Raw genomic sequence first — 17,015 nt, forward strand, 5'->3', positions numbered from 1 at the left:
CTATAAATGCATACGTCAATCATGGAATGTCACCCAAGTCCGTTTGCTTAAATGTCAATAAACCTAGTGCCGAGACCTCGACTAATTTACATCTAATTTGCAAAGTTAACAAATTCTTAAAGTATGTGATCTGAAAAATATCACATACTTTGATTGCACTGAAAATATAAGATATTATATGATAAATATATTTATCATATAATATCTTACATATATTTCAGCTATAAAAATAAGAAAACAAAAATTAACTTGCCCACCGGACCACAAAATGTACTTGTCCGCCAATATTTCCACTTGTCCATGTATGTAGGGTAGGAGGTGAATGCAGAAGCCCTGGGCTTTTCTTTGTACTTGTCCGCCACTATTTCCACTTGTCCATGTATGTAGGGTAGGAGGTGAATGCAGAAGCCCTGGGCTTTTCTTTGTACTTGTCCGCCACTATTTCCACTTGTCCATGTATGTAGGGTAGGAGGTGAATGCAGAAGCCCTGGGCTTTTCTTTGTACTTGTCCGCCACTATTTCCACTTGTCCATGTATGTAGGGTAGGAGGTGAATGCAGAAGCCCTGGGCTTTTCTTTGTACTTGTCCGGCAATATTTCCACTTGTCCATGTATGTAGGGTAGGAGGTGAATGCAGAAGCCCTGGGCTTTTCTTTGTACTTGTCCGGCAATATTTCCACTTGTCCATGTATGTAGGGTAGGAGGTGAATGCAGAAGCCCTGGGCTTTTCTTTGTACTTGTCCGCCAATATTTCCACTTGTCCATGTATGTAGGGTAGGAGGTGAATGCAGAAGCCCTGGCCTTTTCTTTGTACTTGTCCGCCAATATTTCCACTTGTCCATGTATGTAGGGTAGGAGGTGAATGCAGAAGCCCTGGGCTTTTCTTTGTACTTGTCCGCCACTATTTCCACTTGTCCATGTATGTAGGGTAGGAGGTGAATGCAGAAGCCCTGGGCTTTTCTTTGTACTTGTCCGCCACTATTTCCACTTGTCCATGTATGTAGGGTAGGAGGTGAATGCAGAAGCCCTGGGCTTTTCTTTGTACTTGTCCGCCACTATTTCCACTTGTCCATGTATGTAGGGTAGGAGGTGAATGCAGAAGCCCTGGGCTTTTCTTTGTACTTGTCCGCCACTATTTCCACTTGTCCATGTATGTAGGGTAGGAGGTGAATGCAGAAGCCCTGGGCTTTTCTTTGTACTTGTCCGCCACTATTTCCACTTGTCCATGTATGTAGGGTAGGAGGTGAATGCAGAAGCCCTGGGCTTTTCTTTGTACTTGTCCGCCACTATTTCCACTTGTCCATGTATGTAGGGTAGGAGGTGAATGCAGAAGCCCTGGGCTTTTCTTTGTACTTGTCCGCCACTATTTCCACTTGTCCATGTATGTAGGGTAGGAGGTGAATGCAGAAGCCCTGGGCTTTTCTTTTTAAACCAATTCGCTTATTAGGCAGTTTATAAGCACTTAGCTGGGGAGGTCGGGGTGCGTTTTCATCATCAAACAAGTTGACGTTTTGTCAAACTTTTGATATGTTGCAATTTCATTTGAAAATAAAATACAGTCGACATCTTTCCACGAATCCAAGCCGAAGTATTTACTTTGTTAAAGACACGTTAAAAACTTAACAACTAAAAAATAAAATGTTGATTGTCCGGTCACTGCAGAAAGGCCGACGAGATGTAAACGAATTCCAATCACGGTCGTAACTCAAATAACTTTATAATAACACAGCTAGTGATAAACATACTGACTCATGTGTACTTTACTTACTTCAAAATAAACGTTTCCATTTAACTTTGGATGCTTAATTGACATTTGTAAAAAAAATGCATAGCAAGATGTACATATTTTGCTAAATTAATAACAATTTTAGGGGTATCACAAGACATTAGCTTATAAAACTTTTGGATATTTGGCCATCTATAGTAAATGTTATTTAAATACTGTTGTCATAAATTTATATACGTTGGGCAAACTAACACAAAGTGATATTAATTTTCTATAACTTTCATATTACATAATGTACAACATCTCTGATCATAAGGTATATGAATGATATCGACCCGTTTCGCATAAAAGACTGAGAGGATAATCGTAGTCTGGTTAGTGAGCGTTTTAAGTGTGGTGATGAAATATAAGATAAATATTTTTCACACTCAAAACTTTGTTTAAACTTATTGTTTTAATTTAGAAATAAAATGACCTTGATCGTTCCATTCTTGTAAGTATTGATCCATTATTCTTTGTTTAATATATGGTAAGTAAAGCAACACTTGATCTTGACTCCACCACACATCTGACATACCATGGCTATCCAACAGACATTTAACACCATACACCCAGTTCAATCCGTTATATTAAATATTATTTGCGTCTACTCTTAAAATATTGTAAACCTCATATGAAATGGAGTTTCTATTCTAAACTATCTTTAACCAATATTTAATAATTCTTTCATATCTGCTAATAAACATTGGCATACGGCCCAGTTCACTATATACTGAGATATTGGGTGTTGTCTTTTTAACTGATAAGACATATTTACAATATTTCAGATGCACACGCTCTATATCAGGGACTTTGTGGAATCCCCACACTTCAGAGCCATATGAAAGTACTGAACCGACATAACAATCAAATAAAACATTCTTCTGAGCAATATTAACGTTAATGTTTTCAAAAATGTTAAACAGCTTAAACAGATCGTAAACCACGCTCAGATATTTTCTTTTGCATTAGATTACATCTGCCATTAGAATGAAAATCAACACGAAGATAGCAGAATGAATTAACAATGTCGACTTTTACACCATTATAGAAAAAGTTAGTCAACTGTTTTGGATGTCGACCTTTACTAAATACTATTATTTTAGTTTTGTTGGCGTTAACACGAAGATGCCACGTGTTACAATACTGATTCCAGCTATTAAGTAAATTTCGTAGGCATTTGGCCAATTTCGACATAAGAATAGTATCATCAGCATACATCAAAGTAAAAAGTGTCAAATATCTAAACTGTACAGGATCAGCTTCACTGATATCTATAGAACTGACAAAATCATTAATAAACAGTAAAAATAAAAGTGGCGACAGTGGTTCTCCCTGTTTTACACCGACAAATGACTGAATTGCTGGTGACCGTGTTTTATTATATTTAACCAACAGTTGTACGTTGTCATACATTGCTTTAATGGATCTGACAGTCTTGTAACTGGCACCATATTTTTGAAGTTTCAACCACAAATAGTTCCTTTTGATACGATCAAAAGCCTTAGTGTAATCGATAAAAGCAAAGTTTGTCTTTGTCATTAAGACATTTGCTAATAATAGAATGTAAAATAAAACTACAATCTGTCGTTGATTTACCAGGTTGAAATCCAAATTGTTCGTTATGAAGTAGGTTCGTTTTCACAGACCATAATTTCAGAAGTTTCTTTAGACTTAGTATAACAGAATATATCTTTGTTATAACATTCACCAATACGATACCTCGATAGTTATTTACATCATTTGTATTTCCCTTTTTGGGTACAGGTGCAATTGTACACTTCAACCATTCTGCAGGGTAAAATCTTGACGAAAATATGACATTGAATAAATCACTTAAAATACTATTAAAAATATCATCATTAAACTTGAAGACTTCTACAATAAAACCGTCTAAACCTGGACTAGTATCACATTTCAGACTTTTAACTGCATTCCTAACTTCTCCTAATGTAATATCTTTGTCTAGTTCTGATACATAAATATTTTCATCTATCACAAAATCTTCACTGGGAGCGTTATCAGTAGAATGAGTAAAAACATTTTAAAAATATGTTCCAAAGTCTTCAATGCATAATGTTGAGGTTAATCTACTATTTTTATTAACATCCTTAACCATTTTCCAAAACTGCAAAATTTGTGAGTTCACTCCCTTGTTCTTTTATATATACTCCTAAAAAAAAAAGGTAGGGAACTCTAATAAGAATTTACAATTGCCAAAATTGTAAGGTATATTAGCTGTGGGGAATGGTTATATGATAATAGTGAATTAATTGGGCAAACATTTCAACCGGTAGTTCAGTATTACAGTAGGTTTTATGACCACCAAAGATCTTGAAAGACGATTGGTGTCAGAAGTGCAATTTGAAAGTTAACGTTTTTTTTATCAGTATATCGCAAATTCAAACAATAAAAATTACTAAAATCAAAACAATAACAACTGTATGATCAACAGAATGAAAATAATTGACAGAAATAATGTTCCAGAGTGATTAATGGACTTTCCTAGAAATTGTAAAAATCGAAAATGACACCTCACGCACGTGTACGGGGCAACTGCGTGATGCATATGCAAACTATGGAATGTGTTTCGGTGTGTTGATAAACAGACCTGAACGTTCTTTACTAGGATGTCTGTGGTCAAAAAGTATGTTCCGTCTAATAATATTAACATTATTATTTCAGGTTCCCCTACTTTTGTTTAGAGTATATATTTTTAGCTATTCTTTTAATTATATTATGTGTTGATCGCCTCAGATCTTTTTCAGTTAAAAACATTTCTACAGTTACTGAAATACCGACGAGCATGTTTACAGTCATCATTAAACCAGTCGTTTTGTGGGGGAGGTTTTCTTGTATTACTCCAATATTTGCAAATTCTGGATATAATACAGAAAACAATTTGTCACTAAAGGATTTGCATAACATATCAATGTGACTCTGGTTAGGATGCTCAGCAGAGTTCAGAACGATATCATGTTGAACATTTCTATTCAAACACAAAGCATGTCGCACATTCTCCGCTTCTTCCGGACTCCACCGTAAGAACGATTGAGGATCGTGATCACCACACGCCCTGGTCTGTGAGTGACATCCATCTGACTGTAGCTTACAAGCCATCGCTGTGATCACCACACGCTCTGGTCTGTGAGTGACATCCATCTGACTAGCTTACAAGCCATCGTGGCTATTAAAATCCCCCCCACCCCCCACCCCACACACACACACACAATGGTAGTTGGTACATTAACACTAGTACAAACTAAATTATAGGAATTTACTGAATTGATGAACCAACATCTTATGACAACAAACGCTGTCACATTTATCACCAATTCCAGTGGTATTAACTGTTCTATCAAAAGTTAAGTGCACCTCCAACTTTGACCCAGCCGGATATTATTTTGTTTAGTACTTCCTACTACGTCTAAAAAAAAAAATAATAATAAAACAAAAAAGCAAGAAAAAAAAGCTCTAGACTACTTTTCGCAGGCCGCTATTTTGACTCCTGTGTTACACACCAAGTAGTCATAGTTAAAATGTGCTGAGATATCGTTAAACAACGGGGCAGGACGTAGCCCAGTGGTAAAGCGCTCGCTTGATACGCGGTCGGTCTGGGATCGATCCCCGTCTGTGGGCTCATTGAACTATTTCTCGTTCCAGCCAGTGCACCACGACTGGTATAATCAAAGGCTGTGGTGTGTGCTATCCTGTCTGTGGGATGGTGCATATAAAAGATCCATTGCTACAAATAGAAAAAATGTAGCAAATTTCCTCTCCTAGACTAATGTCAAAATTATCAAATGTTTTACATCCAATAGCCGATGATTCATTAATCAATGTGCTCTAGCGGTGTCGTTAAACAAAACAAACAAAAATCGTTAAAATTTTTTTATCCTTTCCTTTTCGGTTTAGTTATTTACTTCAGTATTCAGAAGAACATTATTGAAACATTTTAAATTGCAGGTGTTCGAGTGACAGATCTACTAATAATCAGCATAGCAACATGAAGACAATACACTGTGTTTGTATGATTCCAGGTTTACTGGTAACCTGTAGTTAGTATGCTTCTCATTTTGTTATCTATATTTGTTGTTAGAGTTAGTACATATGTAGGAGTTCACGCCTATCCTATTTTAGGTCAAACAATACAGGCACGGCGGAGCAGGGTGGGGGTAGGGGGGGCTTTATTATTGATATTAAATCTTAAAGGGACACACCCTAGTTACGGCTAGTTGTTAACCATTACGACGTTGTTTTTCGCTATTAAACCCATTTTTACACAAATAAAATTGCACTTTACTTACCGTTTATTATTTAGAATAATTATACATTTCCATTCACCTGAAGTGTTTTTTGGTAATCCTGGTAATCCTGGTGTTTGTAATACCACAAAATGCATTTTTCGTATTTCTGAAAAACTCACGCGCGTCTAAGAAAAAACCGTTGAGCAGACAAGGTCTAATCTATTTTTAGAGGGGATATTTCCATTTCAATGTCACAGACGTTGGTATACCACGTGGCCGTTATCATTTTGGTTCGGTTTGTTTTCTCGTGCACGGTTCGCGCAATCAACATCCGATTTGTTGTTGTTCATTTGTGAGATTTTTCTTCACAGTTCATGAACATTTTCAGTAACAATAAAGTTCAGACAAGTAAGTATCGCAATACAAAACGTTAAAAACCCTTAAAACCAATAATTTTGCTAAGTTCTACGATATCTGGAGAGGGGATACAACCAGGACAGAACAGTTGGAACATGTCCAGGAGAGGTGAAAAGAACGCACCCCAAGTCTGTGCGCACTCTGTGAAATTTGTCGTGACGTAGGCATTGTTGTGCTTCGAGCGACATCTACCGGTGACATCAGAATACAAACTTTCAAAATTATTTCAAGCAATTGGGACATGGGGATTCCCATGGTATTTATCGATATAAAACCTGCTTTTTCACTCCATTTGATAAAAACGTGATCTAAGTGTGTTACAGGTTTGTAGATTAACCAAATTATAATTTATTTTCGCTGGATGGAACTAGGGTGTGCGGCTTTAAGGCAGAGATGAACTTTACTTGTAGAATGCAGGAAATTGCAAAATTGCATTTCAGGGGGAGAATAACCCCGACCCCCCCCCCCCCATACACTTTTGCGTCCGCAATCAGTCAGCCCCCCATGTCAACTTGCTTCCGCTGTGCCTGCAATATATATTACAGAATACACAATGCAACTGCAAACTTATCCCGTCCACCTGTCAAGGACCTTTAAATTATATTTTCAAACACAACAAGGGGTTTTGGGTCCCCTATGTTAAAAAATCCTGGATCCACGCTTGTGACTATAAACTGATGACTCGTAAAGAAGCAAACTGGCCAACAACCATGTTAAACGATGTATCAAATATACACAATATAAACAATTTTATGTGTCATCGGCTGATTTGGATGAACATGCATAATAGCTTCTTCGTAAACTCACCTTTTATTTTTATTTATACATAGCTTCCAATTTAAAGTTAACTAACATAGTACAGTGAGTTTTAGGCGAGCTGACCAATCATTTGGTGCGGGTTGGCCAAATACTTATAGTCCATCCCATCCGCCTACGAAAATCGTTTTTTAGTTTGTTTGTTTGTTGTTGTTTTTATTGTTTTTTGTAAATAATTTCAGTTTGGTTTGACGTAAAAATAAAAATAAAAGTGTTTTGGAAATAACAAAAAAATCTTCTCTTTTTTTTTTCAATTTAGAAAACAACCGACACATAAATAAATAGTTTGTAGTAAACTTCATAGTTTGAAAAAACAAAAAACCCATTCCCCTGGGAAGGACTATAGACAAATTGGTATCTTAGCTATAATGACAAAAGAGATGACTTCAAGTTTCCAATAGTCAATTTTCCCTTTATGTGGAGCAATATACCTTCTGCTCCAGCTTTTGGTGTCTACATATTAGCCTACTTCTAAGATTCGTAGGGCGTGCTCATTGTATGTAGATTTTTTTTTAAACCCGCCATACCAGTGTGGCACAGAAGTTATTCCATCATGTTAATGGTGTCCAGGGATTTCTGAAGGCATTCAAAAAGTTTCATAGTGAACATTCTGAGGCTCATCTACTAAATACAATGCATAACTGACCAAAATGATATATGGTACTATTCCATATTTTGAACTTGTGCATAGTGTTTTATGTCATTGGTGAAACTCCTGCAAAGTGTTTCATCGTTTTAGATGAAGTGACAGACTTGAAAGCTATGATGACAGTAGTAATGGCATGTGCCACCAGTGACGCAGGATATTTTCAACTTTCGCGAATCCCTGACATCATCACTGTTATGACAATGATTCATGAATGCATGGCATGACAACTATATTTATTTCAATGAGGTCTTTCCTGTACTAGTTTTGATTTAGTAAACTGGCCTGGTGCTAATAAAACTTTTAGAATCTAGACTCAAGACTATTATAATAGAGTCCGAGACAGTAACGCCATGGCAACGGCATACAAATTGCATGCGCGTGACGTTCCTTCTGGGCCCATATTTTCGAAGCAATCTTAGCCTACGAAATCGTAAATTCATCGCAAACTATGACGTCACTATGGCATGCGATGTAGTGACGTCACAACCTACGATGGTTTTACGATTCCGTAGCGCTAAGATGGCTTCGAAAATATGGGCCCTGGGCCCATATTTTCGAAGCTATCTTAGCCTACGAAATCGTGAAATCATCGTAAGCTATGACCTCACTATGGCGTGCGCTGTAGTGACGTCACAGCCTACGACGGTTTTACGATTTCGTAGCGCTAAGATGGCTTCGAAAATAGGGCCCCTGGACTCTAAATGTTTTATGAGCACGGATACAGGTCTGGGAGTGGCAGGTCTCTTTTGAGCGGTGCAGGAAGGATGTATTGTCCAGTAAATGATCAATGTGATTAAAATCAGCAACAGTGGGTCTCTAATTACCACAGGCTATAGTACAGGCCAGTGGGCTGATTTTAATTACATTGAGTAAAGCATTTCTTCGGCAGTGGGTGTCATCCTATAGACGAGGCTCTAGATAGAGATTCATTGAACCAACCACTATTTTGCCAAATGTACATTCGACTCTGCATTGTGCAGAGATATGGTCTTGATGATGGATAACGGTTTTGTCGTTCAGATTTGTTTCGTATTGATTTGTTCTCTTATAAATCTGTAATGTTTTTAGCAATTCACATATGAAAACGTTTCTGTTGCAGTGGGGTCCCTTGATTTGTCTGGATCTCCGGCCTATCCCGATCTGAACCAGACGTACACGCTTACATGTACGGTAAACGATGAGATCAACGAAGAAGTGATCACTTTCCATGATCCAAGGGGAGAGTTCGGCATGCTAACGCAGACTCTAGCGGGATGCTCGGTGGCCAAGCTCCTGGCAGCAGCTGACTACGATGCCTCGTGTGGACACGGAACAAACGGACGTCTGAACAGGACTAGGATTTACACTCTGACAATCAAAAGAGTTACAGTCAACGACACTGCAGAATGGTTCTGCCAGGGAACACAGCCTTTAAGACGCAGCGAAGGTTTTACTCTAGCGTTGAAGCGTAAGTGAATGAAAATGCATTATTAAAGAAATGACTTATTTCGAAGTAGAGGGATCCGGCCTATGCTAGTCTATGGGTGTACAGATCTATTTGAGATACGGGCGTAGGTCACTGGTGTAATTTTGAAAATGTTTTCTTTACACAATAATCTTGTCCCAGTCTGTGCACCACAACTGGTATATCAACGGCCGTGGTATGCGCTATCCTTTGGGATGGTACATATAAAAGATCACTTGCTACCAATGGAAAAATATAGTGGCTTTCCTCTCTAAGACTATATGTCAGAATTACCACATCTGACACCCAATAGCAGATGATTAATAAATCAATGTGCTCTAGTGGTGTCGTTAAACAAAACCAACTTTTAACTTTTCTTTAAACAATAATGATCATGATCTGTTGCAATCTTGAAGAAATCACTGTTAATAACTTTGAACAAAAGGTACTGGAAATGAAAACATTAACAAAACATTGGTTATCAAGAAAGTTAACTGTGTTAGGTCGAATTACTGTTGTTAAAACTAATAGTACCAAAAATAAACCATTTACTTATTTCACTACCAAACCCGCCAGATATAATAACAAAACAAATAAATAAACTATTATATAATTTGGCAAAATAAACCTGAAAAAAAATAAACAAAAAATATTGATACAAGATTATAGCAAAGGAGGTATTAAAATGTTACATTTTTCAAATTTTATGATGGCACTAAAAGCTTCCTGGATAAAAAGTCTCTTCACTACAGATTCAAAATGGGTAACTTTATTCCAGGTAGTAACAAAATTAAAGACAAAAGATATGCTTAAATTTGGAGACAATTATATTCAAAGAAAACAAAAACAAATAAAAAATATATTCTGGAAAAATGTATTACAGAGCTGGATAAGGATTCAACAAAAACAAACTTAGGAAAATAATGATGAAGTGATGAGTACAAATATTTGGTTAAATAGTTATATAATTAAAGATCACAAACATATATTGTACAAACATTATGTTGACATTTTTTTAATTATACAAGATTTACTTAATGAGACTGGAGAGTTCAAGTATAACATTAAATCAAATTTATTAGAATATGCAACTTTAATAAAAGCTATTAAAACTTTTACAGACAATATAAAAATTGATAAACAACTATTTGTATCCATGAATAATCAAATTTTCCCTTTTAATTTAAGAACATTTTTAAAAGATACAAAAATGGGAAGTAAAGCAATATATAAACTGTTGAGCAAGAACAATGCAGTTCCTACTTCACAAACTAAATACTCTGAATTAGGTTATGTGTTTTCTTCACAGAAATTGAAACACTGTACACTATTATAATGGGTTTTTTTTTTTTTTTTTTAAAGAAAATTAAGTTTATTGACCCCAGACACAAGTATAGTAGTCTCAGGGTTGGGGCCCTGATTTCACTACCTTACATCCATGTTAATAAGCATGAATACATGAAAACATGGAGTTCACTAATATGTGGGGTTAACAGTGAAGATAGAGGTAGAGGAAATATTTAAAGGGAATGGTAAAGGGAGAAAAGAGAAGGTAAGGAAGAATGAAAGAAAGAGTGAATTAAATACTTTAATACACTATTATAATTTACCATTTAGAGTTTTAAAAGACCATTCCTTTTTGTGATTTCAGTATAAAATTGTACATAGAGCAACACATTTTTTTTATATAAAATTAAATATACAGACACAGATATTTGCAAGTTTTGTAATGTGTTGAACATTACAAAACTTGCAAATATCTGTGTCTGTATATTTAATTTTATATTAAAAAAATGTAACATTGGAACACTTATTTTACGAATGTGCAAATGTTAATGAGGTTTGGGAAACTGTTGAACTGTGGACAGAGGCGAAAGGTACACATTATATTTGACAAAAATACAGTTTTGTTTAGAATTGCAGATGACAGAGATTTTTTTTTTTTAACTGGCTAATTATTAATGTAAAATACTATATATATGGAATGAAAATTCAAAATGCCAAATTAAGTACTGAAGGCCTTAAAAATATACTAAATGACACATTGCATATTGAAAAATACATTTTCTATAAAAACTGTCTTTTTAAAGAATTTAATGAAACCTGGGGACCTTGGCTAGCCTTTTTTAAAAATAAATAACTGATGGTTCTAGTATGGAAAGCCTTTCTCTGTTATTCTTTTTTCTTCTTCTTCCTCTTGTCTTTCTAATTTCTACCTTTTTTCCCCTTCTCTTTTTACCAACTAGTTTTACTTGGTTTATCTCCCCACTTTAAACTAAAGAAGGTGCCTCTGCATGTGTTAAAATAGTACATATGTATATATATATATCTATTTCTATATCTATCTATATCTATATCTATAATATTTTTGATTGTTTGTGTGTGTATGTGCACCGTGTACCACTATGTTTCTGTACGTAATTAATTTAGGGCTCCAACCCTGACATTACAGATGTGTTCTGGGACAATAATTAAAAAAAAGAAGATCTGTTGCAACTATCAACAGGTGAAATTATTTGTATAAGTATGATGATTGATGAAAGGGATAGAAATTAAGAAGTATTTCCATTGGTCTGAGGGACTGGTATTCTAGAAAGGTTGCACTAGTGTCATTTAAAGTAAGCAATTTCTACTTCCCTGGGGCGAGGAGCTGAAGTTAGTTTCTACCCCTGTAATGATAAACGTTGATATTATTCACCTCTCTCGTTCGTTCGTTCTCTCTCTCTCTCTCTCTCTCTCTCTCTCTCTCTCTCTCTCTCTCTCTCTCTCTCCAAAATGAGATCAAGCTTCCTCAGTAGTGCTCAGGCACATTGGTTGTAGGATCAATACTCCCCAGTGGATCCATGATCCATTCTCTGATTATTTTTCTTCTTCTCCCGTTTCAACCAGTTTTCCCGTGACTGGTATATCAAAGGCCAATGTATGTGTTATGCTGTCTTTGAGAAAGTGCATATAAAAGATCCCTTTCTGCTAATGGAACAATATAGCGGATTTCCTCCAAATCACGACCTAAATTACCAATAATGTTTTGTAATATTTTTCATCCAATAACCAATAGCCGATGATCAATACATCAATGTGCTCCACTGTTGTCAAACAAAAACAAACTTTAATGTTTTAACTCTATCCAGTGCGTGGGGCGTGGTCATCCTGGGTCCAGCACCTGGGTGCGTGTCAGTCTGACTGCAGGCGGACAGTGTCTCACACAAGAACCTGTGATTATCCTGATGATGCTCCCCAAGAGAGACTCCTGCCGTGCTTAGGCGGCAACAAGGATGAGACAACTCAGGGCTGTCTTAGCGACGGCTGTAATAAAGGCAAGTTTCGTGTTTTGTTTACAGGGTGGGTCGACCTTGTCAAAACATCCTTTTGAGTCTGTCTTGTACAGGGATACAATTTTGGATTGTGCTAACCAGGCGCGAGTTGTACATGGGGAGGGAGGTCTAGTCTGTGGCGAGCGATGTTATTAGATGTGTGTATGCGCGCGCGCGCGTTTGTGGTTTGTGTGTGTGTATGTGTGTGGTAATCGAACTCCTCTAGGAAATATTTATATATCATAAATCGCTTGGAACGCTTTTGGTAGATTTCGAATCACGAAACCCCTGTCTGGACACGCGCCTGGGTAACGCTTATGTCGTCCGGACAAGGAAAAGAACTAGAATACATATAAAGCTAGGATTCCGTTTTCGGTGTATTTGCAGATCCGTTTACGTGTGGGGTCAGAGTGATTCTACTAGTGCGGTGGGGTAGGCATTCACGTGTCTCTTGTTTTAGCAGCCCACAGTGTTTACTGCAGCTAACGTGGATCAAATTGCACTTTCACCTGCCAGCCGTGCAAGGAGGGTTTGCAAATAACCACATGCGTTTCTACACACACACACACACACACACACACACACACAATTAATATATAAAACAAATAAATAAATAAAAATAAACAATAAAATAATAAATAATAAATTATAAAATAAAACAAAAATTAAGGGAAAGAAATCAAAGGAAAAACCCAACCCAAAACCGCATCGCTGCGTTAATTCTCAAATTACAAAAATGTGGGATTAAGCTACTAGTTCCAGAGATAACAGGAAGTGCCTTTGAGGATATTTATAGTTGCTAACTGACGGCAGTGTCGTACTAATAATGTGGGACCCCCCAAAAAACAACAACAAAAAAACAAAAACAAAAACAAAACAAAACCCAACAACCTTAATTGGATATAAGCACGAAAATAATTTGAAATGAAATGAAAAATGAAATTATACCATCCTAAGTAATAAAATGCTGTATATATAGACACAACTACATATAGACCTATGCGGCATCGGGGTTTCCTGCAGGAAATACACTCGTGGAATACAAAAATCAGAAGTTTTGTATTTATTACATACCCTAAATTGGATATTGTTTCCAAATAATAGTTAAAAAATTGCTAACACTGCTAGCTAATGACGGGGATTTCTCAATTTACAAACTAGGTCAGCTGTATTATTACGCGGACCGATGAACCACCAATTATTACACCTAGGAATAAATATTATAGTTCTATTTAAACATTAAACAGAAATAAGAAAGAATGAGTGAAAAGTTATCTATAATATTAATGATATTGTTTGAAATGCCTTTTAAAGAGTTGTTAATAGCTAAAATGCACGAACAATGTAATATTTAATTTGCTCGTAATACAAAGAAAGAAAGAAATATTTTATTTACGGTTATATGGCGTCAGACATATGGTTAAGGACCACACAGATTTTGAGAGGAAACCCGCTATCGCCACTACATGGACTACTCTTTCCGATTAGCAGCAAGGGATCTTTTATTTGCGCTTCCCACAGGCAGGATAATACAAACCATGGCCTTTGTTGAACCTGTTATGGATCACTGGTCGGTGCAAGTGGTTTACACCTACCCATTGAGCCTTGCGGAACACTCACTCAGGGTTTGTAGTCGGTATCCGAACCCAGTACCTACCAGCCTGTAGATCGATGGCCAAACCACGACACCACCGACGCCGGTATTGCTCGTAATACGTCACAAAACCTTCAGCGTTGTCAGTTCATCCAAGTTTTCTATGTGAGGAGACGGTGCATGCGACGTCGTTGTTGCTAAAGTCGACGACAGTCACTTTTCGCACCCTTGTTTTGGCTTCGTACACAATAAATATAGCATATTTTACCGTAATTTCACTAAAAATCCATATTTCGTAAAAGGTACAAGTTTTTATAATCACAAGATTTTGTTCAAACACATTCAGGTGCATTAGTAATGTTAAAAAAAAAAAAAAAAATCAATAGCAATTCTTAAAAAGGAAATGTCATATACCTAGTTTATGGTTATTGTAAGAACATGCAAAGTGACATCATTGGAATACTGATGTCATTTAAATTCAGAATTAGCTATATTATTACAATGCTTCGCCACATTAAAATAAAAAACTAGTCTACTAACCTTGACCCCTGTCAAATTCCTATAACAGACACCGCTGTTTACAGGTCGGTATTATTTAGTTTTTTCATAATTCTGGACAAAATATTAATTTTAAGTTTTAAAAGATGAAAGAAATAAAAAGTACCTTTTGTCAAATATATCATGTCACAATATTACCGTTGGATATGTTTTATTTATTGTGTACGAAACCAAAACAAGGGTCCAAAAAGTGACTGTCGTCCACCTTAATCGTGGATTAAAAGCTCGTTGCATGGCCGCCGGAACGATTGTGACATTGGGGCGGCGGACTAGCGATGTTGAGGGCTATGAAGAAGTGGCTCGAATTTGTTAGGGGTGTCCGGGGGCATGCTCTCCCGCCAAATTTTTGAAATGTAGATACTGGAAAAACGATTTTAATAGCTTCTGGACATTATAAATAATATCTGATTGTGATAAAATGTGTTGCTATTTTTTATAAAAAGAAATGCAAATTATATAGTAAACCATTTAAGAGCGTTTAGTTACATTTTTTGGATTTAAAAAAAAAAAAATTAATGAGGGTATGTCTCCGATGATGACACAGAAATGCCATTTGTGGTCGGTTTTTTTCTTCTTTTTTTTCCTTTGCATTACCGGTACTAAAAATTTGCCGAAGTTGAACACTCTTTTGTCGTGACCACAGCAAAGTGCATTGCCTACAGATTTTATATCCAAGCTGTCCAATCTGTCCTTACATACATACAAAAGCATCAAGTGATTTAACCTTTTCTGCGACATACTGGTACGTAGGTATGTTTTCACTCTTCGCAAGGCCGAAAACGAATGCTGGTTGCATTGGTTGCGGGCATCACCAAAAATATGTTGATCAGTGCCATGATTTCAGAGAAATACCAAATATAAAGTTAGTTCCGTAGAAAAACGATTCAGTTTATAATATTAGATTAATAGATTTGTATATAGATCGGGGACCGCTCTATAGTCCGAAGGTTCAATGGTCCGCAAGTTCAATAGTCCGAAGGTTCAATTGTCCGAAGGTTCAGTAGTCCGAAGGTTCATTGATCCGAAACACTGTACTCCGTGAACATAGGCTAGTGTTCTACTACGTCTAATATGTGTATGGTATAAATATGTTAACATGTATTTTATCCTCAAAGTTTTGCAACAGCATTGCTTCACTTCAATTCGTAGCATTGCCTAATTTAAGATGACGGTACATGTAATTGTTAGAATATTCTAGCACAATGACGTCGTAGAAAGGTGCTAGAAAGGGGTGGTAGAAAAACCGTCTACCACATGTGTGTAGACGCTAATCCGCCCTTTTCATTGGTTAATATTAGGATGTAGACGGCAGTTGCTACCGGTTGATTACGTCATTTTTTAAACAAAGTAGTATATGACGTCACATAATATGAGTAGGTCTTCTCGACACCACTGTATGCTTTCACACTCGTGACGTAACATGGGTGTCAGCTTAGAGGTGACGTCACGTTACAAAAATAAAATGAAGAGACTTACAGTATAGTTAGACTAAATTAATAATAAAATTTATAAGACAGGTTGTGCTAGAAAATATTTCTGGCACTCGTCCTTTTGTAGATGGTTTTTCTGACACTCGTTACAAGAAAATCAATCCATGGAGCTCGCTAAAGCTCGCTCCAAAGATTGATTTTCTTGAGACTTGTGTCAAAAAACAATTTACATAAGGACTCATGCCAGAAACTATTAATCCAGTGTCAAGCCTATTTCAAATTAAAAGATCAGTCGGCGTCGTAATTTACCTGACGTTGAAACTTAACAAGACTCAACAGACAACACTGCTTCAGGGATCATGGACGTATACTGCCACAAAAACAGAACGAATGTATGTATCACGTGTCTGACTCAAAAACTAAACAAAGAATTGTACAGAATATACATATACTTTCATGAAAACGAATGCTTTCCTGTTGTGGGCAGAACTCTGGTGAATTCAGAGGTTGTGCCCAGGATAGGCGTTCTTGAACAGTTTTGTTTTATGGAAGCACGCAAACATTACCCATACACATACTCTAGATGCTTATAATATTAAATTTATACTTTTCGATATTCTTATGTATACCTTACACAATAAACAGACCATTAACAGTAAATTAATTATGAAAGTTTATTGTTTGTTATCAGTATTGTAGGTTACTTAGTGTAGAAGTCTCATTTGTGGAGTAAAACCGTTCTGAAAATTAGCAGTCGGAATCCGTAATAGCGAGTTGTCTTA

The 17,015-nt window shown here is 36.4% G+C and overlaps 1 protein-coding gene across 4 annotated transcripts in view; it reads left to right on the plus strand.

Moving 5' to 3' along the window:
- The window catches only part of LOC121372633, a 59,530-nt gene that overhangs the window by 11,073 nt on the left and 31,442 nt on the right, over positions 1-17,015 (plus strand). For 2 of the 4 annotated variants that reach the window (XM_041499068.1, XM_041499069.1), the window contains exons 2-4: positions 5,731-5,822; positions 8,993-9,340; positions 12,469-12,654. In XM_041499068.1, the coding sequence (XP_041355002.1) occupies positions 5,771-5,822; positions 8,993-9,340; positions 12,469-12,654 (586 nt within the window). In that variant the 5' untranslated portion in view covers positions 5,731-5,770. Of the gene's footprint in view, positions 1-5,730; positions 5,823-8,992; positions 9,341-12,468; positions 12,655-17,015 lie in introns of those variants that run through there. The other 2 variants (XM_041499071.1, XM_041499070.1) reach the window with 2 other exon arrangements.

The sequence above is a fragment of the Gigantopelta aegis genome, chromosome 4 (assembly GCF_016097555.1).
Source record: "Gigantopelta aegis isolate Gae_Host chromosome 4, Gae_host_genome, whole genome shotgun sequence".
NCBI lineage: Eukaryota > Metazoa > Mollusca > Gastropoda > Neomphalida > Peltospiridae > Gigantopelta > Gigantopelta aegis.